Below are 27,500 nucleotides of genomic sequence, written 5' to 3'. Positions count from 1 at the left end.
TTTTTGTTCGCCTGAATAATGCAAGTCAGAAAGTGGAGAGTGATTAAATGATGAAATGTTAAAGTTTGCATGAAATTAAAATGTATTTTGCTAACACACATTGTTAGTTTTAAGGTGAACAGTTAATTCACTGAAATAAAACGCTTATTTTGTTAATCTTTAATCAAAATCTGCCCATCTGCTTCTGCTCTGGAACAGCAGTCCACCTCTGATTGGGTGAAATATGCATAGCCACGCCCCTCCAAGCGGTTGCTTGCTGCGAGTGAAAGATGAGAGGAGAAGCTCAAATAAACCCCACCCCCTACTCAATATTCAAATACATCATCCCTCTGAAATAACAGCCTGCAGCTTCTGTCAGTTGTCGAGTGTAAGAGCAGCACTCGCTGTTGTTGTAAATCCTGTGTATTATTGGATTAATGTCATTATGATCTGCCTGTTTCAGGGCACTCTGGAGATTCGTTTCCCAGATAAACACCTCTCCGCCAAAGACTTTAACATCTACGGCCATGGCGGACGACACTTCTGGCTCGCCAGCTCCTGTTTCTTTTTCCTGGTGCTTCATTTATTACTTCTCCTCTCTATCAAGTCGTCTTGGTATTTGTTGTGATATTTTACTTGATATTGTTCTCTGGCTTTAGGTGTACTCGCTGATAGTGATCCTACCGAAAACCCCGATCCGAGAGAGAATCTCTTTACCATGTGAGTAAACGCGCTCATGTTTGAGTGGCTGTGTTTCCATCCAAACACGTGAATTAGATTCATGTGCATAACTGGAATATGTCATTAAACATTTGTGAATAAAGCAGCGTTTCCATCAAATGTGAAAAAAGAGAACAAAGTATGGTCACTTCCTGCTAAACTGGAGCAAATATCAGTCAGATAATGTGGTTTGATGGGTCGGGATTTGCTACTGTGGTGTTTTTTCTCTAATAAATGAGTTGCGCCTCAGAAGACGAAAACCAAATGCAATGAACGCAATGCGGTGGGGTTTGGAGGCGTTGGAGTTCTGGAGGTTATTATAATATAATAGTAATACTAAACCACATTGATGACAGACTGACTGCTGAGGGATTTCAGAAATGAGAAAAACAATATTTCAGATGCTGGAAACGCTGCTGTGTTCATTAATGCGTCCCGTCACACACATTTCTGATCTGTTAAATCAAAACCACATCACTTTATTAATGAGTGTGCTGAAATTTATTCAGTTACTGTGTTTCCATTGTAGTAATGTGCATTTTTCTTAAAGAATAAGTTGTGTGTGTTTTTTATGCACATTTAAAAAATTTTTGCACATTTCGGCTGTAATGAAGTTCACGGCCCTTTGGCCGCCGGGAAGAAGGAGGCGTAGAACCGACGCAGTTTTTAAATATTTATTAATAACAGTGACGGCAGCTCCTCACGGAGACTGCCGTCAAACTAAAAGCAAAAGTAAAATATGTACGGGCCCGGTCCTCTCTCGGCTTCCTCTGCCATCGTTCCAACTTTTGTAGTCCAGAGCTCCTTCCGTGGGATTCGAGGCAGGTGCGCACCGCAGGTGTATCCACTTACGCGGTGGCCTCACTCCGTTCCCACGGCTCTCGGCCACGCCCCCTCGCCACATTGGTGTTTACATTTACATTTTTTTATGCGATATTTATGGTTTATGGTTGTGGCGCCACAGCACACGCGAGACCTATACGAGACGGGCCGAGAGAAAAGGAGATGAAAAGAAAAGGAGGAAAGACAGAGTGGACCGAGAAAGGGGAGAGAGGAAAAAGAAAAAAAAAATTGGGGTTCGGTTCTCCAGACACGCTGCCACTCGGTCCTCCACCAGCTGAGAGATGCGACGATGTGCTGGGAGCCCTGTGGAGGAATCTATCCACCCGTCCGTCTTCTGGTGTCCGGCGGTTCTCCCGGCTGGCTGGCGGCATCTCTGGTCTCCTGCTCCGCTCCCGCTTCGGTGGACGGATGCAGGCTACGGCATCATGGCGGATCAAGGCGACTCCCCCGGATTCTGTGGGATGGCTCCCTTCAGCGCTTTCCCTTCCGATGGTGAGCCCCGCGTCCCCTGCTCCTCCTCATGCTGAGAGACGGCAGCAGGCAGATCCTTTCCTCGCCAGCCTCAGGCCGCCCCGGCACTCTGGGCAGACGAACAGGTTTCTCCCCCACTCGGGTTAACTCCCGAACATTCGCCCCCTCTCTCAGCGGCGAGGGCATCTGGACAACGCGTCCCTCCTTCTCCCGGGCTTCGGCACCACTGTAATGAAGTTCACAGCCCTTTGGCCGCCGGGAAGGAGGAGGCGGAGAACCGACGCAGTTTTTGAATATTTATTAATAACAGTGACGGCAGCTCCTCACGGAGACTGCCATCTAAACCAAAACAAACGGACGCCAGCTCCTCACGGAGACTGCCGTCAAACTGAAAGCAGAAGTAAAATATGTCCGGGCCCGGTCCTCTCTCGGCTTCCTCTGCCATCATTCCTCCCTTTATAGTCCAGAGCTCCTTCCGTGGGATTCGAGGCAGGTGCGCACCACAGGTGTATCCACTTACGCGGTGGCCTCACTCCGTTCCCACGGCTCTCGGCCACGCCCCCTCGCCACATTGGTGTTTACGTTTACATTTTTTATGCGATTTTCAAAAATGTGCATATAATAGATGGATGGAAACATAGTTTGTGTTTCAGTGTAGATTCAGATGATGATGATGATGATGATGATCAATGTGTTTGTGCAGCGAAGAGGAGTTTTTACGTGTATTCGGGGATCCTGGCGCTGCTGAATCTGGTTCAGGGTTTGGGAAGTGCTCTGCTCTGTGCCGACATCATTGAAGGCCTGTGGTGAGACTTCAGCTCTTTCTTACACTCTTGCTTTCTGCTTTTCTGTAGTCTCATTTTAACTATTAAAATACGCCTCTTTATGGATTTTTTAGTTAACGTTTTCTTTTTACTGTAAGAACAGTAGCTTATCATTTTAAATTACTTTAAAAAGCTCATTTTAAACGTCGACTTTTTATTTTTTATTGTTTTTTTTATCTATAAGCACAGTACAGTGTTAATGTTCAAACTATTTATAATGATTAAAGTGGCTGACAATAATAAATATTATTAATAAAAGGAATTAATCTGCCTGGTCCTTATGGTGGTGTTTGAAAAAAACAATTCTGAAGAGGTACTTGATGAAAAGAGTTTGAGAAGCGCTGCCTTAATTATTAATTATTATATATTAATTTTAGTTTACATAATTTATATCATTTTGTAAAGATGTTTCAGACAGTGTGTGTGTGTGTGTGTGTGTGTGTGTGTGTGTGTGTGTGTGCGTGTGTGTGTGCGTGTGTGCGTGTGTGTGTGCGTGTGTGTGTGCGTGTGTGTGTGCGTGTGTGTGTGCGTGTGTGTGTGTGTGTGTGTGTGTGTGTGTGTGTGTGGATGTGTGTGTGTGTGTGTGTGTGTGTGTGTGTGTGTGTGTGTGTGTGTGTGTGTGTGTGGATGTGTGTGTGTGTGTGTGTGTGTGTGTGTGTGCGTGTGCGTGTGTGTGTGTGTGTGTGTGCGCGTGTGCGTGTGTGTGTGGATGTGTGTGCGCTTGCTGACTATGATTTTTGTGGCTTTGCGATTATTTGTTTGACTTTTTATGACTTTTCCCTGATTTTTTGGATGTCTTTGGTTTGATGTTTCTGCAAGATTATAAAAAATACTCAAGTATATGTATATAAAATTAAGTTAGGTAAATTAGGCACAAAATATTGGTCAAACAAAGGTTTAACCTGTAGCCTATCTAAAATATATATTATTTCAGGGGCTACAAATAATGACCACAGCAAATCAAACTAAAAGAAACAACAACTACTGTGAAAATGACCTTGCTTATACACGCAATATTGAATTGATTTATTTTTCCCCAAATAAAGCCAGAACTGTATTGTGTGTGTGTTTGTGTGTTTCAGCTGTGTGGATGTGACCACATTCCTTTACTTCTCCGTCTTCGCTCCTCTGATCTACGTGACGTTCCTCAAGGGGTTTTTCGGGTGTGTAGATCCTTTATTCAATCCCTGCACAGGATATTACACACACACACACGCACGCACGCACGCACACACACACACACATACACACACACAGGTTTGTTTTTGTGAAAAGTGGGTACATTACATAGGTTTCCATTCATTTTATACTGCCCAAACCGTATATTGTATTGCCCACACCCCACCCCACCCCTAAACCCAACCATCACAGGAGTCAGTGTCCAGCTTTACTCTCTGATTAAACTCATCCTATGTGATTTATAAGCTTTTTGAGAAATGAGGACGTCACCAATGTCTTCATATTTCACCTCCTTTTTGTAATACCTGTGTCATACCCATGTCATTATACAGATTTGTGTCCTGATATGTCACAAAAACACGTACTCATACACACACACACACCAGTCTGATAGACACACTCGTTCTTGTCATATCGCATTGCTGTGGTTCTAAATGCTGAAATGAGGAACTGTATTAACAGATGATCTGCTGTAGTTTTCATCTTCCCCGTTCTGCACTCTTGTGGGATTTTATTATAATTCAGGCATCAGAAATGAATCTGGGGTAGTTTCCAGTTGTTTCAGAGCAGTAAATATCATCTTCTTGATGACGTGTTTGTGCTGAATCGTATTTTAATAATATTTACAGTCGATAGGATCTGTTGCTGGCTCTTTATGTTGTACTTAAACATTATTTGTGTGTTACGTCTATATATAACTGTAAGGAAATTATAGGAATTATTTGTTTGTTTCTATTTTTATATTATACTCACTATTTTAATTTCCCAGAGATGGGTTGCGGCTGGAAGGGCATCCGCTGCGTAAAACCTTGCTGGATAAGTTGGCGGTTCATTCCGCTGTGGTGACCCCGGATTAATAAAGGGACTAAGCCGACAAGAAAATGAATGAATACTTACTATATTAAAGGGGAATGTCTTTAGATTGAATGGGACAAAGCTCAAAACTGTTGAGGCAAATAATATTGACCAGAGCAGTCTTTATATATATATGTATATATATATATATATATTAATTCATACCGCTGGTAAATTTTGACTGTTTACTGGAAATTACACAGACTTCTCTAAAGATAATAAAGAGATGTACAAGAGGGGTCTTTGTGGAAAAAAAACTAATATGCGATGAATAGTATAAATAATTTCAGGCTTGACTATGTATATACTCACCGGCCACTTTATTAGGTACACCTTTCCAGCTGCTTGTTGGCGCAAATTTCTAATCAACCAATCACATGGCAGCAACTCAATGCATTTAGACATGTAGACATGATCAAGACGATCTGCTGCAGTTCAAAGCGAGCATCAGAATGAGGAAGAAAGGGGATTTAAGTGAGTTTGAATGTGTCTTGGTTGTTAGTGCCAGATGAGCTGCTCTGAGTATTTCAGAAACTGCTGATCTATTTCACGCACAACCATCTCTAGGGTTTACAGAGAATGCTCCGACAAAGAGGAAATATCCAGTGAGCGGCAGTTCTGTGTGCGCAAATGCCTTGTTGATGAGGTCAGAGGAGAATGGCCAGACTGGTTCCAGCTGATAGAAAGGCAATAGTAACTCAAATAATCACTCGTTACAACCGAGCTCTGCAGAAGAGCATCTCTGAACACACAACACGTCCAACCTTGAGGCGGATGGGCTACAGCAGCAGAAGACCACACCGGGTGCCGCTCCTGTCAGCTAAGAACAGGAAACTGAGGCTACAATTCACACAGGCTCACCAAAACTGGACAATAGAAGATTGGAGAAACGTTGCTGCTCTGATGAGTCTCCATTTCTGCTGACACATTCAGATGGTCGGCTCAGAATTTGGCGCCAACATGAAAGCATGGATCCGCATCATGGATGTGCAGCCGACAAACTGTGTGATGCTATCATGTCAATATGGAGCAAAATCTCTGAGGAATATTTCCAGTATCTTGTTGAATCTCTGTCATGAAGGATTAAATTAGTTCTGAGGGCAAAAGCGGGTCCAAGCCGGTACTAGTAAGGTGTACCTAATAAAGTGGCCGCTGAGTGTGTATGTATATAAAGTCATTGTCTGCAAATAAATGATAATATGTGTGTCTGAAATTTCTAAGTTGGTGTCAGAATACCATATGGGTTTGTATATTTGAAAAATACAATGGTTTTGACATAAAAGATGGTCATAATTTATTTTACAACAATCGTCCTCGTTTCTCTCCAGCTCTGAGCCCAAAATCCTGTTCTCCTACAAATCCCAAATCGACGAGCCGGAGGATTCAGACGTGCACCTGCCCCACACCTCATCCTCCGGGCTGGGCCGCAAAGATCTGGATCGCGGCTCGTACTCAAGCACGCAGATCGACGGCTCCGGAGCGTATCTGGACGACGTGGTGTCGGGCCCGTTTGGAGGAGCACACAGCATTAACAGTGTGGACAGCGATCGCTGGAGGTCCATCAACACCTGAAACAGCAGATCAAAACACTCCAGATCATCCTCTACTGCTTGCAGACATCAGACGCTCGCTCACAGATCATTTCATACGCATTCCTGCAACTCCTTTCTACATTCCTTGTGTGTCTGCAACGCTGTGAAAGGGTTATTTCACACGAAAGCTACAATTATCCTATGATTTAGTCACCCTGAAGGTATGGAAAATACAAATGGTCTTAATTAGAGTCTCTGTCTCATTTATAGTTAATATCTATATATTCTTAAAGGGTTGGTTCACACCAAAATTCATATTATCCTATGATTTAGTCACCCTAAAGGTATGCACAAATATATATTTATTTACTTTAGAGTTTCATCTCATTTCAAGTAAATGTCTATACATTCTTAAAGGGGTAGTTCACCCAAAAATGCAAATTCTGTTATGATTTATTCTGCTTTTACTTGTTTCAAGCCTTTATGAGGGTCTTTAAAACATTTAAGAAGATATTTTGAAGAAGGCTGGAAACCTGTAACCATTGACTTCCATAGTATTTATTTTTCCTACTATGGATGTCAATGGTTACCGGTTTTCAGCATTCTTCGAATTATCGCTTTTGTGTTTCTAGTAAGTATCCACACATTCTTATAGGGATAGTTCACCCAAAATTCTAAATTCTCTTATCATTTATTTGACTTTAAAACATTTAAAAAGATATTTTGAAGAATGTTGGAAACCTGTAACCATTGACTTCCATAGTATTTGTTTTTCCTTCAATGGATGTCAATGGTTACCGGTTTTCAGCATTATTCAAAATATCTGCCTTTGTGTTTCTAGTAAATATCTATACGCTCTTTAAGAGATAGTTCATCCAAAAATTACAATTCTGTTATCATTTATTCTGCTTTTACTAGTTTCAAGACTTTGTGAGTTTATTTTTAAACATTTAAGAAGATATTTTGAAGAATGCTGGAAACCTGTAACCATTGAATTACATAGTATTTATTTTTCTTACTAAAGATGTCAATGGATACCGGTTTTCTGCATTTTTCAAAGTATCTGCTTTTGTGTTTCTAGTAAATATCCACACATTCTTAAAGGGATAGTTCACCCAAAAATAAAAATTCTGTTATCATTTGTTTGACTTTTAAATATTTAAAAAGATATTTTGATGAATGTTGGAAACCTGTAACCATTGACTTCTATAGTATTTGTTTTTCCTTCTATGGATGTCAATGGTTACCTGTTTTCAGCATTATTCAAAATATCTGCCTTTGTGTTTCTAGTAAATATCCACACATTCTTAAAGGGGTAGTTCACACCAAAATGAAAGTTCTGTTACATTTATTTTGCTTTTACTTGTTTCAAGCCTTTATTAGGGTCTTTTAAACATTTAAGATATTTTGAAGAATGCTGGAAACCTGTAACCATTGAATTTTATAGTATTTATTTGTCCTGCTATGGATGTCAATAGTTACCGGTTTTAAGCATTCTTCAAAATATCTGCTTTTGTGTTTCTAGTCAATATCTATACATTCCTAAAGGGATAGTTCACTGCGTTTCAAGACTTTATGAGTTCCTTTGTTCTTTAAACCTTTAAGATATTTTGAAGAATGCCTGAAACCTGCAACCACTGATGTACAGTGTAGCAAAAACAAGTACTATGGAAGTGAATGGGTACAGGTTTCCGACATTCTCCAAAATATCTTCTTGAATGTTAAAAAAAACTCATAAAGACTTGAAACAAGTAAAAGCAGAATAAATGATAACAGAGTTTTCATTTTTGCGTGAACCATCCCCTTAATGTATAGACATTGACTTCCATAGTATTTGTTTTTCCTGCTATGAATGTCAATAGTTACCGGTTTTCAGCATTCTTCAAAATATCTGCTTTCGTGTTTAACTGAAGACTTAAGGAATAGTAAATGTTTATTTTTGGGGTGAACTAACATAGCATTTTCTAGACCAGTAAAACATATTTTGTTTTTAGGAATATTAAGTGAGTTTTTCCTTATTAAAGCCACATTAATAGAGTAAGTAAAATTAACCTACTTAAAACCAAACTTACTCCACTGGCAGATCATTTAGCTTATTTTTAGGGAAAAACTTTTGTCTCATTATTCCTGAAAACAAAACTATTTTTGCTCGTCTAGAAAATGCTTCTTGCTTTAGGACTTTTTAAGATATTTGGACTAGAAACAAGATAAAATCTCCAAGTAAGAAAAGTATTATTTAAAGTATGAGTTATTTTTAAAATTATATTTGGCTTTTCCGGCTCTAAAATGTCTGATTTTATTATCAGAAGTCCAATAAAGAGCATATATTTATAATAAAACGTGCCTCAGAGGACAAACAACTGTCTTGTTTAGTGAATATGTGTGTTTTTAGAGTGTGTTATGTATGTAAACCTTTATAAGTTATTTTGTTTACCTTCTTCTTTTGAGATGCTTATTTTTCTAAATTAGCATCATCAGCTGGACATGAGTGTGTTTTGTTTATATATTTTGATTGTGAAACATGCGCAGTTGAACTGAATGCAGAGGTGCATTTAAAGGGACAGTTCACCCTGAAATTCTGTCATCGTTTAGTATTTGTTTTCCTAATATAGATGTCAATGGTTACAGGTTTTCAACATTCTTCAAAATACCTTCTTTTGTGTTCAATAGAAGAAAGAAACTGTGGAAACACTTGAGGATGAGTAAACGGTGAGTAAATTTTCACTTGGGGATTTTTACACGGTAAGTACATTTTTGTTTTTGGGTGAACTGTGCCTTTAACAAAGATAATCCAGTCCTGCAGGTGGCGCTAATGCACCAAAAAAACACCTCAAAATAAGATGAAACTCGCACGAAAAGATTTATAAAGTTTTAAAAACACATGTTTTTGCCCTAAAAATTTATTAATGCACTAAAGAAGGCATTTATTTAGCCCCTAGAGCTGCGTAAGTTACTGTTTATTATAGATGAATGCACTTTTTTTTTTTTTGAAAGAAAGGACTTTTATTATGGATGAAGGACTTCTTTTTGACTGCTGATTAAAATCATTCGATGGTAGAGCAGGAAAACCATGTAATGTTTTTAAATAACTCTCGAATGAAAGAAGTTGTGTACAGCTACGATGCCTTGAGGATGAATCAATCATTGGATAATTGAAATTTCTGCGTGAACTAACCCTTTAATTTCAGACCTTCTAAAACTCTTAACGTGAATGAATGCTTTAAAGGACAGTCGACCTAAAAATGAACATTTTCTCATTTACTCTCCCTCAGTGTGCTTCACATAACAACACAAAAGAAGATAATTTGAAGAATGTTTTGCCACCGGTAGCCAAAACACATACTATGTAATCAACAGCTACTAGTTTCAGTGTTTGTGGAGGATGAGTACATTAATGAAATTGTGATATATCATTTTTTGGTCAGGCTCTCCCTTTATTAAGGCTTTAAGAAAGAACCCAAATTCAGTATAATGTTTATTGAAAACTCTATAGGAACAGATTAACCCAGAATATGAATGCAATGTGTCCAATTGCATGCATTTTCCTCTCATATACTGTAAAATGTTGCTTGCTGTGGCTTTAAAAAGTGGTTTATAAAGGCCAAAGTTGACATATAGTTTATCAAAATTTATGTTATATCTATGCAGATAAGCTGATCAACCATAAGTTGCACACTTTCCCTTTTAAATAAATGTATAAAATAATAAATAAGGTGTATTAATGCATTTAAAAGGTGATGAATCAAGGTTTAGCAGTCTAATATCACCTGTTTATCACATTAAACCATGTTAGGTTTTTATTTTTAACACTTTTTTTTGTGGTGTTAAACGTTTCATATACACTTAAAACATACATTTGTGCTGCTTATTTTGCTAATTATTTAAAATAAGCTGAAATAACATAATTCCTGAGTTTTTTTTTTTGTGGCACGGCTTAATTGTTTTATGTTCAAACAACTTAAAATTGTAATAAAAACATGAAGTAATGTAATCGGTTTGCTTTGGGATGACTTTGGGATTGTGTGTAACCCACACTAAAAAGTAGAAGTTTAAACAAATTAATTCTACTTGTGACTATTTAATTGATTTAAGTTTAACAAACTTGATTTATGACAGTTTTCAGTAATAAATTAAGTTAGTTTTTTAAGGTGTAACAGGTTTTAGTCATTTATTTATGAAAACAAGTATGGAACAGTACTGTACAGTACAAAACATTCAGTATAACATTAGTAATAATAGTTCAAATACTTTTATCACAGTACAGTTAATTCTCTTCCCATGTTAATATAAAAATGGTACTGTTATGTGTCCTGGCAAATACAAGTATTGCTCATTATTGATGGTGAACAATACTTATACTTGCCATAAATAAATTACTAAAAACCAGTTACACCTAAAATAGCCAACTTCATTTATTACTGAAAACTGTCATTAATCAAGTTTGTTAAACTTAAATCAATTAAATAGTCACAAGTCAAAGTAATTTGTTTAAGTTTTCACTTTTTGAATTACATTACTTCATGTTTTTATTACAATTTTAAGTTGACTGAACATAAAACAATTAAGCTGTGCCACAAAAAACCCTCAGGAATTGTGTTATTTCAGCTTATTTTATATTATTAGCAAAATAAGCAGCACAAATGTATGTTTTAAGTGTATATGAAACAATTAACACCACAAAAAAGTGTTAAAAATGTAATGTAATGTAATGTGTATAATATAATAAATAAATAAAATAATTATATTTTATAATAAAATAAAAACCTAACATGGTTTAATGTGATAAACAGGGGATATTAGACTGCTAAACCTTGATTCATCACCTTTTAAATGCATTAATACACCTTATTTATTATTTTATACATTCATTTAAAAGGGAAAGTGTGCAACTTAAAGTAATTTGTTTAAGTTTCTTCTTTTTGCAGTGCATGTGTATGTTTCACGTGCACTTTAGGTTGATCTGCTTACCTGTATGTGAAAACACACACCTACTTTAACAATATGTACACCACATTGGATCTTTATCTCTTTTAAGCCACAATTTTAGCATTAAGCATTGCAGAGCGTCCCTAATTTTACATCTGTGCACTGCAGGCAGGTTTATTGTGAAGCACACCTCATGCATTCCTGCTAAATCTGTTGGTGATTCTGAGTTTTGCTACTGATGCCAGAGTAAACATTCTGATGTCTTTTCTACCGTTCGGCTTGTTTTTGCACTGAAAATCATTGATCAGTCGTTCGCTTTTGACTCTTAACATGCCAGAAGTGTGTAAAACCCCTCTATTCTTCAGTGCTTTATCATAGTCTCTGGACTTTTATTTATTTTAGTGATCTGTTGAACTCAGTTTTAGCCTCGCGCTCAGTTCTTAAACGACCTTGAAGTTAACTGTGCGTCTTTGGAACTGGATTGAGTCAGGCTCCTCATTCACATCATTCCCTGTGCAAGGAGAAAGTGTTGTACAGAACTGAATGGACCACATACTGAGAGAAAGTGTTGGGTTAAAGTGCGAGTTATTCACAATGTCAAACTTTTTTCAGTGCACACACACACACACAGCACCCACGGAAAACACTGTTGTTCGTCTTTGATTAAATTTGACCTGGGTAAAATACTTGAGTGTTTTTATTTATTTGCATAATTATTTTTTTTTTAGCACAAAAGTGCATTTTAAATAGGACCAGACATAATCTGCAGACATTTTTTGAGAATTTTGTAAAAAGTTTGTGGATTTCGGCGACGCGGTGGTGCAGTAGGTAGTGCTGTCACCTCACAGCAAGAAGGTCTCTGGTTCGAGCCTCGGCTGGATCAGTTGGCATTTCTGTGTGGAGTTTGCATGTTCTCCCTGCGTTCGCGTGGGTTTCCTCCGGGTGCTCCGGTTTCCTGCACAGTCCAAAGACATGCGGTACAGGTGAATTGGGTAGGCTAAATTGTCCGTAGTGAATGTGTAGGGATGTTTCCCATAGATGGGTTGCAGCTGGAAGGGCATCTGCTGCATAAAACATATGCAGGATAAGTTTGCGGTTCATTCCACTGTGGCAACCCCAGATAATAATAAAGGGACTAAGCCGAAAAGAAAATGAATGAATGAAAGTGGATTTATGCAGAATTATTTGGGGAGAAATGAAAAATAATGAAAAATAATGGCTTTTATTTAATGTTTACAATGCAAACTCGTCTAAATCCACTTAAATTTGTAAACAAAGCAAGTCTCTCATGTAATATCTCTACTAAAAGACAGAAAGTATGACTTTACAAACTGTATTGTAAATAAATCAATTAAACTTTCTCCAATCTGTCTCATCATGGATCAACGTTTATCCTTTTGGCATGTCCTGTCTCTTATTATCTTTATTGAATAGGATTATTTGATTATTTAAATTAGTATTTTATTTAACTGAAATGATTTTAACTAATGAATAAGTTAAACGCATTACTTAATATAAGAATGTTCAGTGCATTCGCCTGTCTCTTTATAACTACTTTCAGGAGCCACCAAACTAGAGGTCACGGAGACCTTGAGTGGAGCTGAGGACTGGAAGCAACTGTTTCTATTGTTATTTCTATGAGTTAGTACTGTCTAACATGTCTAAAGTGATTTTGCTATTTTTACAATGACAGAACGACTCGCAGAAATCCACCGTCAGTCCATTTTAGAAATTTTTGGGATGCAATATTTTTTATTCTCTGTATTTATGTTTTTATTTCAGGGGCAGATAGTGTACATGTCCCATATAACACACTTTTGCATGATCACTTATACTTTTATATATCTTAAGTAAACTTTAGAATAAATATTAAGAGTTTTTTTTTAAATCTGCTGCACTGAAAATAAAACAATATTCATTCATTCATTCATTTTACTTTAGCTTAGTCCCTTTATTAATCAGGGGTCGCCACAGCCGAATGAACCGCCAACTTATCCAGCATATGTTTTACGCAGCGTATGTAAGAGTAGTAAATAATTAAACAGTGCACAAGGGTTAATATAATTAAAGAACAAAAACAAATCATCAAAATTATTATAATTTCGTATGCTTTAATATTTTTGTTTTGCTTTTTTATACAATATAAACGTTTACAACAATAAACACCCTAGTAAATATGCTAAACTTCCTATCAGAAAACAGACAAGCATAATAAATAAATACCATGGCAAGTATATTAATATTTAATATTCTCTTGATTAAGTTGGGGAAGGTTTAAAGGGATTCATTCATTCATTTTCCTTCAGTTTAGTCGCTTTATTCAACAGGGGCCGCCACAGCGGAATGAACTGCCAACTTATCTAGCAAATGTTTTACACCGCAGCTGCCCTTCCAGCTGCAACCCATCACTGTAAAACATCCATACGCACTCATTCACACACACACTACGCTACGGACTATTTAGCTTACCCAGTTCCCTTATAGCGCATGTGTTTGGACTATGGGGGAAACCGAAGCACAACCCAACACGGGAGGAACATGCAAACTCCACACAGTAATGCCAACTGCCAGCCGGGACTCGAACCAGCGACTTTCTTGCTGTGAGGCGATCGTGCTACCCACTGTGCTTTATAATAATGCTTTATGATATTTAAAATATCTTGTGTACACTTTAATTTGACTCTTAAATCGGATGTTTGGCCTTTTAGTTGTAAGTTGTAAATGTTTTGGTTTTCTTATCCAATCAGATCGATCGATCGATCTACTGAGTACAGTACACAACGTTTTGAAAAGTGCGGCATCGTTTAACATCCAAACCAAAACAACGCACTTAACGAATAAAGCTTAACGGCATTTCCACAGTCGGTCCACATTCACGATGAACAGAGTGAAACAAGTACGACTGTCGGGTCTTAAAAGACTCGTAAAGAAGAAAGAAGCAAATAAACATGACAATTACGGTGAACGTGGAGATGGAGTTCAAGAGAAAGCCACCTGGATTATTCACCCGCGGAGCTACTTCAGGTAAGTTAATGCTACATCTATGGCATCAGTCCTATACGGGAGTCCTTTAAAGGTCTTCTGAATCCAAAATCCAGTTTTGTTTTCTCAAATGGATTGTAGATCAATACGCAGCTCATCAGGTGCTCCTTTTTAGTCCCGTTACGATGCTTTCCGAACGAATCTTAACGTCAGTCCAAGTGAATCAAAATTTCTCTTAACGTCCGAGTGAATCAAACTGTCCGTGTGAAAATATGTTTGTCCGAGTGAATCAAATTGTCCGTGTAAAAATATGTTTGTCCGAGTGAATCAAATTGTCCGTGTGAAAATATGTTTGTCCGAGTGAATCAAGTTGTCCGTGTTTAGTGAAAATGTTTGTTTGAGTGAATCAAACTGTCCGTGTCGTGTGAAAATATGTTTGTCCGAGTGAATCAAATTGTCCGTGTGAAAATATGTTTGTCCGAGTGAATCAAGTTGTCCGTGTCGTGTGAAAATATGTTTGTCCGAGTGAATCAAGTTGTCCGTGTCGTGTGAAAATATGTTTGTCCGAGTGAATCAAGTTGTCCGTGTCGTGTGAAAATATGTTTGTCCGAGTGAATCAAATTGTCCGTGTTTGGTGAAAATATGTTTGTTCGAGTGAATCAAACTGTCCATGTGAATATATATTTGTCCGAGTGAATCAAATTGTCCGTGTGAATATATAATGTCTGTCCGAGTGAATCAAATTGTCCGTGTGAATATATGTTTGTCCGAGTGAATCAAATTGTCCGTGTGAATATATAATGTTTGTCCGAGTGAATCAAATTGTCCGTGTTTAGTGAAAATATGTTTGTTCGAGTGAATCAACCTGTCCATGTGAATATATAATGTTTGTCCAAGTGAATCAAATTGTCCGTGTCGTGTGAAAATATAATGTTTGTCTGAGTGAATCACACATCTGTCAGAGTAAATCAAACTGTCCGGTGAAACTGTCAGAGTGAATCAAACATCTGTCGGAGTGAATCGAACTGTCAGAGTGAATCAAACTGTCAGAGTGAATGAAACTATCTGAGTGTGTCTAACATCTTTCTGAATTATCTTATTAATAAAACAGTATTTCATTCGTGAATGTGACATTCTGCTGATAAAATATAGATTTTTTGTGCAAATTAGTGATGGTTATTGCAACTTTCGGTATGTTTTGTTTACTGGACTTTAAATTGTAGTTTAATCCAAAAGTGAAAACTGCGTCATTGTTTTTGTAATGCTGCAGTATATACCCCCCTCAATCTTTTAATTATAAAGAAATATTATTATCATATTAAAAATATGTTTTGTTCATTCACAGGCACTGCTATCTGGTGTTCATGGTCATCTTGACCTTCGTAAACCTCATCACCATCCCTCTGGACATTGCATTTTCTGAGGACATGCATGACAGTGCACATAAGTACTGGGTGGCCTTCAATGTGCTCTCTGACATATTATTTTGCCTGGACATCGGCATGAACTTCTGTATGGGCATTTTCAACGATAACGGAGAAGTAGGAACATCATGACTTATCTAAAACATCACCGAGCATATAAATGAACTCTAACGCATTCCTCTTTCTCTCCAGGCCATCCTTGATCCTCAAAAAATCAGAGAGGACTACTTGCACAGCTGGTTTGTTCCAGATCTGGTGGCCGCGTTTCCAGTGGACATCATCATTATCATTGTGGTAATTGATTCATCTTCCTGCATCGCTCACTGATCGCTTCTACGTTCTCACAGCACAACCTGATCGTCCACAGGAGCAGTTTTACATCGCAGACACCAGCTCGCTTCTGGCATCCAAGATGGTCCGAATTCTGATGTTCGCGCGCTTCCTCAGTATGATCCGTCTGCTGCGAGTGCCTAAGCTCCTCAGGTTCTGCTTCGCCTTGGAAAATGTGTGTTTCAGCATTGCTCACCACCATCACACTCAGACAACCCACATAGCAAAATTTCTCTGGCACAGCTCTGGCCCACACAATCAGGTTTCGCTTGGCCCACATGCCGCAGTGAATTACGGTACATGACTGGATCAAATCTGGCTTCCAGACAAGAGCCAAACACGGACCATATCTGGGCCAAGTCTCAGCCAAGTTAATAACTCATAACTGGGCCTGAACTGGGCCAGATAGGCTGGTGTGTCACGATTGCAATGAAATTGATAAACCCATGGAGTGATGCGCTTTAGGCACACTATGGGCACGCTTTTTCTCAAAGTGACCTGATTGGTAGACTTTTTTTTCTTTACTCAAAAATTATTTTAGTGTATTTTAAATGTGGGTCAAGACTGGCCAAACTCACATGGCCCACTTATCAAATTTTTAAATCTGGGAAAAGTTTTTCATCTGGCCCAAATCTTGTGTGCCGCCTTAAAAACGGTGCCACCTCTGCCAAACCCGGGCCATGTTTGGCCCACATGCTGTATGCCAGTGCCGGATGAATGCCTGCTGTGCCAGCTTTTTGCCAAATCTGGGCCAGAATTCTTTGCTACTAGGGAAGAAATGATCAGCTGTTAAACATCGCTAGAAAAAAAAATACTCACTCATATTATATTCATGTACTTTCCTTCGGCTTAGTCGCTTATTTATCTGGGGTCGCCACAGCAGAATGAACCGCCAACTATTCTAGCCAGTGGCGGATTGGCCATCTGGCAATTCTGGCCAGATGGGCCGGACCATGTTTTAAATGTGGGCCGGTCAGTTTGTTTTTAACGTTTTTTTGTATGTATTGTTTTTACATGCAGGCAGCTTTTATCTCTTGCAGGATGTGAATATTATGATGATGATGATAATAATAATATTAAATGTTAAGTATTTGGCCCAATTGGCAACAGTCAGCTGGTTTTACAAAGAGGGGCCCAAATCAGAGGTTTTGCGGACGTATTTAAAATCTGCCAACAATAGCCCCTTTCACACATACAGACCTTTCCGGAAAATTACCGGCAATTTTCCAGAAAGGTCTATTTAGCCCCTTTCACACAGTGATACCGGGAAATATCCGGAAAATTTCCAGAAGGACTTTACCGGTATATTCAAAAAAGCGCTGTTCACACAGGCGAGGACGTTTCGGAAATTTTCCAGAAAAAGACCGTTCACACATCCACTCCAAAATACCGGTAAATTCTGACATCATTACCCAAAAATGAGCTCTAAACGGCTGCGCTTGTATTTTAAACATTTGACTACATCACAAACTCTGTGTATGGATTAGTATTGTGAACAACTTCGATGAAAACATATAGAGAAACACTTTCGCATGTCGAGATGTTCATAATATGTGTGTGTGCTGGCGCTCACAGGCTTTCACAGGCACGCGCAAAGCTTGAAGGTAAACAAACAACGGCTTATCATAAGCATCTTATCGATAATTATTTACACAGTTGGCATTAAGAAGAACATATAAACGTGATCTGACTAACTTCTAGCAGCTAAATGCGTCTGGGAAAATATTCAAAGGCTTTTATTTTCATAAACTGCGCGGACGTGAATGCGTCTGACTGTTGTGATTGGCTAAAGCAGACGTCTCACGTCAGCACGTTCTAGATGTGCACGCGCTTATTACGGCAATCTTCCTTCAGTGTTCACACACCGCAGCATTCCGGCAAATCACCGGTAATGTTACAACTTCTCCTTCCGGAAAATAGCCAGAACGAATTTACCAGTATTTTCAAAAAGGGCCTGTTCACACATACAAGCTTTCCGGAAAATTGACGGTAATATTCCGGAAAGGTCTGTATGTGTGAAAGGGGCTTATGAATCATTGTGAACAGACCCTTTTACCGGTAAATTCGTTGTGGCTTATTTCTTCTTTTATTTGTTTGTTTGGGTTTTTTGTAGCCTTTTCAAACATTTTCTTTACCTCTTAGAGAACAATAGGTTAACAATTAGCTGGTAATATAATTGTAATTTTATTTTACTGGAGAAAGTCTTATTTTTTTAATTTTGAAACAAAACTGAATTAATGTTTTTAGAAAATGTGAAAACTGCTAATATATATATATATATTTTTTTTTTTTAAATTGGCTTTCATATTTTATAGGGGATTTGATGAACTAAACTGGCCGTAGTGTATGAATGAGTGTGTGAATGAGTGTGTGTATGGGTGTTTCCCAGTACTGGGAGGGCATCTGGGCACTGGAAGGGCATCCGGAAGGGCATCCGCTGTGTAATGCTGGAATAGTTGGCGGTTCATTCTGCTGTAGCGACCCCTGATCATTAAAGGGACTAAGCTGAAGGAAAAGGAATGAATGAATGAATTAATGTGGTGTTTTCTCACTTTTTTTCTGCAAATGTCTTAGCATGATTGGGTTGGATATTGTTGACTGAATGTGTTGGGTCATTCTAGGTCTCTGATATTCGCTTGGAAGAAGTGAAGAAGATTCTCAGACTGCTGTTCGTGCTCTTCATGATGGCTGTGATTTGGCACTGGGACACCTGCATTCAGTACTTTGTTGCTGCTATAGAGGGATTTCCACTCGACTGCTGGATCGTGAATAGTAACCTCACGGTTTGTCGCATTTTTTTTATACAGTGGCTCTGACAGGTTTGTATTGATTTTATATTGAACGCTTCTTCCTTTTTTCCCTTTTTTGTGTTGCGTTTTACAGCACAGCTCGATTGGCGAAAAATACAGATATGCATCCTTCAGAGCCTTGAAGCAAATGTCCTGGCCATTCCTGGAGTTTCCGACACGTACGTCACAAATACATTTTTTCAAAAAAAGATCATTAAAGTACACATGAAATCAAAATTACACATATTGATTAGTCAGCTCACATTGCTAGTTTTGTGGTGAATAATTCTTCTGTGCATGTCATTAAGAATAAGCAATAGTTAGCCCTTGTATTCTTTAATGGAAATCTGCAAATGCACCTCCTGTTTGTTCTCAGATTAGGTCTGTCTGAGGCAGTGGGCATGTCCGTTTTGACAGACATGGTGAGGAGGAGGAGTCTGTTAGGCTGTAATAACTCTCCTCAAACCCTTTTCCTCATTCTTCTGAATGAAATGCCTACTTTATTACATCCAATCAGCTCGCAGTAAAGAAAAACAAGCCACACCCACTGTTTCCTCGTTAAATATTTCGTTTCTCTACAAACTGCATCATAATATATTAAAAAATGGTCGCAGATTTAGGTTTATGTGGACTTTACATGTATAGTTCACCACGAAAATTAATATGCTGTCATCATTTACTCTCTGCTATTTAGTTTCTTTCTGTTGTTGCATCTTAAAGCATGTTTAAAACTAGCCAGTGGCGCCTGTTGTTGCGATCATCATCATCATCGTCATAATATTCACATCTTGCAAGAGATAAAAGCTGCCTGCATGCAAAAACAATACATACAATTTTTTTTTAAAAACAAACTGACCGGCTCACATTTAAAAGATGGTCCGGCTCTTCTGGCATTTACCAGAACTGCCAGATGGCCAATCTAGAGTCTTTGCTTTTAATCACGTGACCTGTGGTGTGCTTGCAGCATGCTGAAAATTAAAAATGTTTTCAACAAGTTGCGCCTGGAAAATGTGAGTGTCGAAAATAAACAACATTTGCTCACAACAGATGCAATATGGGAACAGCCTCTTACTCTGCTTCATACCATGATAATAAATATTACTCATACATCAACCTAATTTTTGCAGGAGCCCATAGGAGGATGAAGATTTAACACTCAAGTCATCAAAATACACCTTTGTTTGTTGCCAATATGCGCCCTCTAGTGGCGAAAATTACACACTGTGCCTTTAACCTTGGATTTATAGATCAAACTTGTGGTTAGATGTTTAATTTTTATCTGCCCGGAAGATAAGACATGATATCCTAGAACTGCAAAAGCACGTCAGTCTGAAGTGATTCTCTTTTGTGTTTTAGGTCTGGAGGAACAGTGGATGGCCCTGATCAGCATGGTGATCGGATTTTTTATGTTTTTTGTATTTTTGGCATGCGTGATCACAACATTTGGGAGCTTGTCTGGCGCTGGCAAGAACAAGGTGCTCTTGAGTGAATTTGAAGAGCTTAAACATGAAGCTGAGGCTTATTGGTTGTATAAACACATGCATTGAATATTGCAGGTGAGCCAGATTCAGTCGTCCTTCCTGTTCAGCAGCCGACCCCTGGCCCTGCGTCAGCGCATCATCGCTGATTGCAAGTGGCAGATCTACAAAAAGAGCGTCCTCGATGTGGTCTCCGAGCGGCTGAGAAAGGTGCTCGAACCCGATATTCCTTCTCTATATTTTTGTTTTGTGTACCAGTACTAATATCTAAATCTTCTTTAAATAAAGATGCATTTACTGGAGTAGACTTGCCTTCTTAAGTTAATTTTCCAACAATGTGTCCATGTAAAGCTACACAATTGGGCACACAAAACTCTATTCATAACTCGATTGTTTTAATTAACATCCTTATAATAATATTTGTTTAAAAGTTCTCTGTGTATGTGGTAAGGGCACTGATCTAGACAGACTGTTCATTCATTCATTTGAATCCGCTTTTCCGGGGCAGGGTCGCAGGGGCAGTCTTAGGCCCCATTTACACTAGTGTGTTTTAGTTTATAAACGCATATGTTTTGCTACGGTTACGCCATCCGTCCACACTACGCCGGAGTTCTCGAGCGCTGAAAACAGAGCGTTTTGGAAACGCTGGAGAGGCTGTTTTCATTCTGAAGTGCTGCTGCTCCGTCTCAGTGTGGATGGGGGAAAACGGAGACATCGGAAAACGGAGGCGGGGCTGCTGACATTCGCTAGCTGATTTGGGCTTTTGTGTCATTGCGTATCCTTCCCTTATTTGTCAAGCCCCTATCACATGACTATACACATGGCTTTAACGCTACCGGAAGACAGCAGACCAGCCTTCACTGTAAACAACAACACGGACACAGAAATGGGAGCGCTGTTTGCACTATTGTCTGTTTTAGGCACCATTGTGCAGTTATTCATTTGTTACGTTTAGTTACAACTCAACCTCGTCGTCTGTCCACAAAAACACCTCTCTTGCTTTCTTTGCCATTTCTTTGTTCATTGTTCAACCGGCGTTTGTTGACTAACAATAACCAAATGCCGAGCGAGACGCATGCTTTCTGTTTATACTAGAACGCGGATAACCAGAGTGCGCGAATGGTCACGTGATATACGTTTTTGGTGGCGTAGTGTGGAAGGAGATATATTCAGAAACTCTAGGTGAAACGCTAGTGTGGAAGTGGATCGTTTTTGATCTAAAACGCCATTTTAAAACTAAAACGCACTAGTGTAAACAGGCCTATAGTCCCTCCTGCGTGTCCTGGGTCTTCCCCGAGGCCTCCTTCCAGCAGGACATGCCTGGAACACCTTCCTAGGTAGGCGTCCTGGAGGCATGCGAAACAGATGCCCAAGCCACCTCAGCGGACTTCTCTCGATGTGGAGGAGCAGCAGCTCTACTCTGAGCTTCTCCCAGGTGACAGAGCTCCTGCTGCCGCTGCACTGATCCGCCTGTCAATCTCACGCTCCATCTTTCCCTCACTCGTGAACAAAACCCCAAGATACTTGAACTCCTCCACCTAGGGTAAGGACTTTCCTCCAACCTGGAGATGGCAAACCACCTTTTTCCAGTGGAGCACCATGGCCTCGGACTAGGAGGTGCTGATTCTCATCCCAGCCACGTCACAATCGGCAGCAAACCGCCCCAGTGCATGCTGAAGGTCCATGTTCGATGAAGCCAACAGAACAACATCGTCTGCGAATAACAGAGATGAGATCCTGTGGTCCCTGAACCAGACCCCCTCCAGCACAAGGCTGCACTTTGAAATTTTATCCATACAAATTATGATCAGAATTGGTGACAAGAGGCAGCCCTGCCGGAGTCCAACATGCACTGGACAAGTCTGACTTGTTGCCGGCAATGCGAACCAGACTCCTACTCTGTTCATACAGGGACGAGACGACCCTTAACAGATCGCTTCTGAGCCCATACTCCCAGAGCACCCTCCGCAGAATGCCTGAGAGACACGGTCGAATGCCTTCTCCAAATCCACAAAACATATGAGGACTGGTTGGGCATATTCCCATGAACCCTCGAGCACCCTGGTGAGGGTATAGAGCTGGTCCAAAGTGCCACGGCCTGGACGAAAACCCCATTGTTCCTCCTGGATCCTAGGTGCAACCATCGGACGAATCCTTCTCTCCAGTACCCTGGTGGCTCATTTTGCTGTGGCGACCCCTGTTTAATAAAGGGACCAAGCTGAAAACTGAATGAATGAATAAATCATAGATATATACACTAGATATCGCATAGGGACCCTGAGCATGCGTCAATAGCGCCGCCACATTGGTACAGGGCTCCCAGGACAAATGTCATTCAACCGGATTAGTCAAGACAGTGTTATTATGTGAAGATGCGGGACTTTAGCGCTGTCTACGGGTGTAGAAACGAGTAAACAAAGAAAACAAAGCACAAAGGCAGAACATTTCATAGGTATGATTAAGTTTTTTTCTGTTTTTGTATGTTCTGAACTTTTGTGCTAATCAGGTCACGTTATTGATGATAACAGTCACTTACTGCATTCACCATACGGCAAAGCAGCTCCAACTCGCACTAAACACTCGGCTTATGCTAGTTTTGTTGAATAAAATCAGCAAACAATACAAAAGAAATATGACAACGAGATGCTGCGCTGCCAGAAACTTGTATTATTGTCGGCTAACGTTAGTGAAAGAGTCGTTCGGGGGATTCATTCACAAACGAATCGCTCCCTCCGTCAGTATGAGGAGTGAAAGCAGGAGAGGAGCTGTGTTTCAGGACATGATTAGATCAAATTTAACAGGGAGGGTGAATAGTACATTTCTGTACACACAAACACAAGCTTTTTGTCAGGAATGTCTGTGCGGTCACTGATCCATCAATGTGGAAAAGTGATGTCAAATTATAATTTTCGTAATTAGAAAAAAAAAATTACATACTAACATCCAGGAAAACTCCTGATCATAGATATATGTGTATATGTGTATATCTCTGGCTTTGGATGGCCACAGTCCTCCACTGTACCTTGGTCCCGCATTCATTTCAAAGGAGCGCTACCCTGTAGCAAGATGGCGGTGCTATTGACGCATTCCGTCCAATAGACAACAATAGGCCAGACGACATCTAGTGTTTATATCTATGTGAATAAATGATATAGTGGCTGCTTTTTTGTGTGTTTAAACTGCTTACGTCACCTGAATTCCCCTTAATTGTTTGACTGATTTGTTTTCTGTTTTACAGGACATCATGGCAGATATTTGCTCTAACCTTGTCAAGATAAATGCCCTGTTCAAGTCTTGGGACACACGCTTCAGCAGAGCCGTGGTTATGTGTCTGGAGGCTGAGTTCTTCTCTCCCGGGGATGTCATCATTGAAAAGGACACGGCAGCAGATCATATGTTCTTCATCGACAGCGGTCACGTCCTGGTGGAGGACGACCATCAGCTGAAGGAGAAGAACGATGGAGAACACTTCGGAGGTGATGCTTAACATTCGGTTCAATCTGAAACAGGTGACGAGACAATATTAGAGTACTGTGGGCTTCTTTAGAATACATTTAAAGTCAGTGTGAACTTTTAATTCAGTATATTGATGAACTTCTGATAGAAAATGAATATTGAGTAGGGGGCGGGGCTTTTAATGCAAATCATTCCCAGGTAGAAAAGTATCAGTAAGTCAGGGATCGCCACCGTGGAATGAACCGCCAACTTATCTAGCACATGTTTTACACAGCGGATGCCCTTCCAGCTGCAACCCAGTACTGGAAAACACCCATACAGTATACACACACACACACACACACTCATACATTGCGACCAATTTAGTCTATTCAATTCCCCTATAGGGCATGTTTTTGGACTGTGAACCGAAGCACCCGAGGGAAACCCATGCCAACATGGGGTGAACATGCAAACTCCACACAGAAACACCAATTGACCCAGCGGGAACTCGAACCAGTGACCTTCCTGCTGTGCGGCGACAGTGCTAACCACTGAGCCACTGTGCCGCCCCTTGATCTCCATAATGTGTCTTATTTTAATGATCTGAACTTCAGAGAAAAAGGTAAACACTTCTGAAGGTCTCAAGGTTTTTCGATTGTTTCCTCAGACATCAGCTTTCTACTGGGCGAAAGGCAGCAGATCTCCGCTCGTGCCCTGACCACCTGCAGCCTGTTCTCTCTGTCACTGCAGGACTTTGAGATGATCGAGAAGCAATTTCCTCAGGTCGTGAAGGAAATGAGAGAAACAGCGGCTGAAATGAAGGAACAGGACCTGGAAGGCAAGTGTTACACACAGCATACATTTGATAATAATCAATATACACTCACAGGCCACTTTATTAGGTACACCTGTCCAACTGCTCGTTAACGCAAATTTCTAATCAGCCAATCGCATGGCTGCAGCTCAATGCATTTAGGCATGTAGACATGGTCAAGACGATCTGCTGCATTGTAACATGACAATGAGTTCACTGTACTCAAATGGCCTCCACAGTTACCAGAGCTCAATCCAATAGAGCAGCTTTGGGATGTGGTGGAACGGGAGATTGGCATCATGGATGTGCAGCCGACAAATCTGCAGCAACTGTGTGATGCTATCATGTCAATATGGAGCAAAATCTCTGAGGAATATTTCCAGTATCTTGTTGAATCCACACCGCGAAGGATTAAAGCAGTTCTGAAGGCAAAAGGCGACCCAACCCGGTACTAGTAAGGTGTACCTTATAAAGTGGCCGGTGAATGTATGTTCAATTCTTTGCATTGACATGCTTCCATTAATTGTTAACATTAATACTGTAAGTGAAAAATATATTGATGAAGTAAAAAAGTTTTGCTTTGATGATTTTAAGACTTGTGTTGTTTATTAAAGGCAGTGAGCTGGAGATCCAGGTTACCGAGCCATCCACATCAAGCAGCGTCTGAGAGACGACCATCACTGGAGAGTGTTTTCCTTAAAGAATAGCTCATTTTCATTCACGATGATGATGATGATAATGATGATGATGATGATGTTTATTATTATTATTAATATTACTATTATTATCACCATCATCATAATCATCATCATCAATATTGTTATTATTTTAAATACTGATATTATATAAAATGTTTGCATAACCATTAATATATTATATTTTTATATCATTGTTTTGATTGTCTGCTTTCAGTATTTTTATTTGAATAGCTAATTTGCATCAATTATTATTATTCAATATATGTTTTGTACTTTTATCGTTTAATTGAAAGATGAATATTTTGTTTGTTTAAGCTTTGGAAAATATAATTTTAATGACACAATTTGTGTGTATGATTGTAATTAAACATTACAAATGTTCAGTATGTGATTATTTCATTTTAATCATATTTTAATTTGAACAATTGTTAGTATTTTGACACTATTTGATATAATAAAGTATATGTATAAAGATTAATGTTGTTCAATCCTAATTTGTAATTTAAGTACAGTTTATATAACATTACACACGCAAGCACGCCGCACGCACGCACACACACACACACACACATTTTTTTTTTTTTTTTAATGTCAAGCAGATCAAGCACCCGAGAGTCCGACGACTTTTATTTTGGAATATTTATGCATCGATGTTCGCATTCACAATCAACTGTCTGGCGTCTTTATATGTGAATACCGTTTTCATTTTGAGATTATGTTGTAATTTAAACAGCGTTCAGATGTTTACTTTACATTTTACTCTTCAATATCAATAAACCGGTTAACATTTTGTGACCTGACTAACGTTATTTCGTTTTTCACACATCTGTGTGTTCTTCACACATCTGACTTGTCATGTGACATCAGTCAACGGGACTTTTATTTTGCACGTGCACTGTATGTTTTCTTTAGCAGATAAGAATATATTCACTTAAAAAAACATACTTTAAATAGACAATATATATATATATATATATATATATATATATATATATATATATATATATATATATATATATATATATATATATATATATATATATATAATTTCATGTATTTGCAGAAATAAAACGTTTGATATTTTCAACAAATATGATTTAATGATCATATTTGTTTCTGAAATCAAACTTTTTATGCAATTATTCATGTAACTGTTTGGTTATAATGACAATACTTCACCATTATTGAGCAAAAAAATCTTAATTAGAGAATAAAGTGATTAAAATTAAAAGAAAAACTTAACTTTATTAATTCAATAGCACAAGAATATAAGGTATCACATATCCAAAAAGTTTAACTTTTTAGCTGACAGAAATAAAAAATCGACAAAATGTCCTTCTACGACCACCTCGTGACGTCACCGCACTGAATTAAACTACACTTCCCATAATTCCATTGCGCTTCCGCGTGACGCCTGATGAAGTGTGTTCGGATGTTTGACGGTTGTGTCTGCATGTAGCGGGACGCTATGACCCTCAGACGGTTTTTGGCTGAAATAATCAGTGTTTTTTCCCCCTGAATTTCGGGTGTTTTTCGGCCTGATGGGAGCCGCTGACAGCAGGAGCAGGTCCGTGTCATTCGGCCTGGATGAAAAGGAAAATGTCACAGTCCTTCACGGAGTAAAGGTGAAGATACACACGCATATTAGCAGAAAACACACACTTTAAAGCTAATGATACTGTACTTAAACACGAGTCAAAAGTGATTTATTAATTTAATTGTGGTTATATGAACGGAACTGTAATTGTGATTGTCCATTTATGAACTTAAATGACTGTGAAAATGTATAAATATAAGTGTCAGTGGTGAAATCACGGTGGAATACCCTAATTTTACTGTATTGTTGTCTGGTTTATGCTAATGTTAGTCTGCTGTGAAATTGAAACCTGTACAGTAATATTATCTGCTGTCATTCAAGGTCAGAGACACAAAACACTGAGATAAGACTGATCTGAGAACATTCTCCGTGTGTCTTTATTCCACTTTCGATTAATTAATTTATTTCAGATCAAATAATTTATTCTTATTTAATTAATTATTGTATACATTTGTGTTAGCAAACATGTTGTGGTGCATCAGGTGGTTATTTTCAATTTCAACATTATAAAATGTTTCTCCTAAGTCTTGCTTCTAGCTTTTTGCTGATGTGTGTCAGAAATTCACCACTTTTATGAATAAAATGAACAATATCATGTTATTTCAGTCACATTTCAGACAT

At 38.9% G+C, this 27,500-nt stretch overlaps 3 protein-coding genes across 27 annotated transcripts in view; all 3 read left to right on the top strand.

Moving 5' to 3' along the window:
• Positions 1-12,015, top strand: part of tpra1 (transmembrane protein, adipocyte asscociated 1) — a 23,699-nt gene extending 11,684 nt beyond the window's left edge. The window contains exons 7-13 of one of the 8 annotated variants that reach the window (XM_073953243.1): positions 443-553; positions 639-699; positions 2,717-2,819; positions 3,920-4,000; positions 6,200-7,787; positions 7,882-9,990; positions 11,286-12,015. In XM_073953243.1, the coding sequence (XP_073809344.1) occupies positions 443-553; positions 639-699; positions 2,717-2,819; positions 3,920-4,000; positions 6,200-6,443 (600 nt within the window). In that variant the 3' untranslated portion in view covers positions 6,444-7,787; positions 7,882-9,990; positions 11,286-12,015. 8 annotated transcript variants of the gene reach the window in all.
• Positions 12,016-13,282: 1,267 nt separating this feature from the next.
• hcnl1 (hyperpolarization activated cyclic nucleotide-gated potassium channel-like 1) lies at positions 13,283-25,760 on the top strand. 15 transcript variants are annotated; one of them, XM_073953492.1, is made up of 12 exons: positions 13,283-13,929; positions 14,077-14,353; positions 15,657-15,852; positions 15,928-16,029; positions 16,103-16,240; positions 18,687-18,848; positions 18,949-19,033; positions 20,211-20,329; positions 20,411-20,542; positions 23,571-23,808; positions 24,438-24,612; positions 25,203-25,760. In XM_073953492.1, exons 2-12 carry the CDS (start codon positions 14,208-14,210, stop codon positions 25,249-25,251), a joined length of 1,542 nt encoding a protein of 513 aa, XP_073809593.1. In that variant the 5' UTR covers positions 13,283-13,929; positions 14,077-14,207; the 3' UTR covers positions 25,252-25,760. The 15 variants fall into 15 exon arrangements, 7 of the variants coding, with proteins under 7 accessions (XP_073809593.1, XP_068077965.1, XP_068077966.1 ...); XR_012407508.1 differs by adding an exon at positions 24,824-25,032 and having other exon boundaries at positions 13,665-14,353; positions 24,438-24,608; positions 25,199-25,760; XR_012407505.1 differs by adding an exon at positions 24,824-25,038 and having other exon boundaries at positions 13,665-14,353; positions 24,438-24,608; positions 25,199-25,760.
• A 919-nt stretch (positions 25,761-26,679) lies between these two features.
• Positions 26,680-27,500, top strand: part of chchd6b (coiled-coil-helix-coiled-coil-helix domain containing 6b) — a 21,222-nt gene continuing 20,401 nt past the window's right edge. For 3 of the 4 annotated variants that reach the window (XM_005168702.3, XM_073952909.1, XM_073952908.1), the window contains exon 1: positions 26,680-26,907. In XM_005168702.3, coding sequence (XP_005168759.1) covers positions 26,824-26,907 — 84 coding nt within the window. In that variant the 5' untranslated portion in view covers positions 26,680-26,823. 4 annotated transcript variants of the gene reach the window in all.

The sequence above is a fragment of the Danio rerio genome, chromosome 6 (genome assembly GCF_049306965.1).
Source record: "Danio rerio strain Tuebingen ecotype United States chromosome 6, GRCz12tu, whole genome shotgun sequence".
Lineage (NCBI taxonomy): Eukaryota > Metazoa > Chordata > Actinopteri > Cypriniformes > Danionidae > Danio > Danio rerio.
The sequence above is the reverse complement of the archived record's forward strand: the minus strand, read 5'-3'. Positions and strand labels throughout refer to the sequence as shown.

What these genes read in the sequence shown, in the direction of transcription:
- hcnl1 (XM_068221864.2), top strand. Translation starts at nt 14,208, where the DNA reads ATGAACAGAGTGAAACAAGTACGACTGTCGGGTCTTAAAAGACTCGTA. An exon ending in ATTCCTGGAGTTTCCGACAC is followed by an intron (nt 19,034 to 20,210) that starts GTACGTCACAAA and finishes TTTGTGTTTTAG; the next exon opens with GTCTGGAGGAACAGTGGATG. An exon ending in CGATGGAGAACACTTCGGAG is followed by an intron (nt 23,809 to 24,437) that starts GTGATGCTTAAC and finishes TTGTTTCCTCAG; the next exon opens with ACATCAGCTTTCTACTGGGC.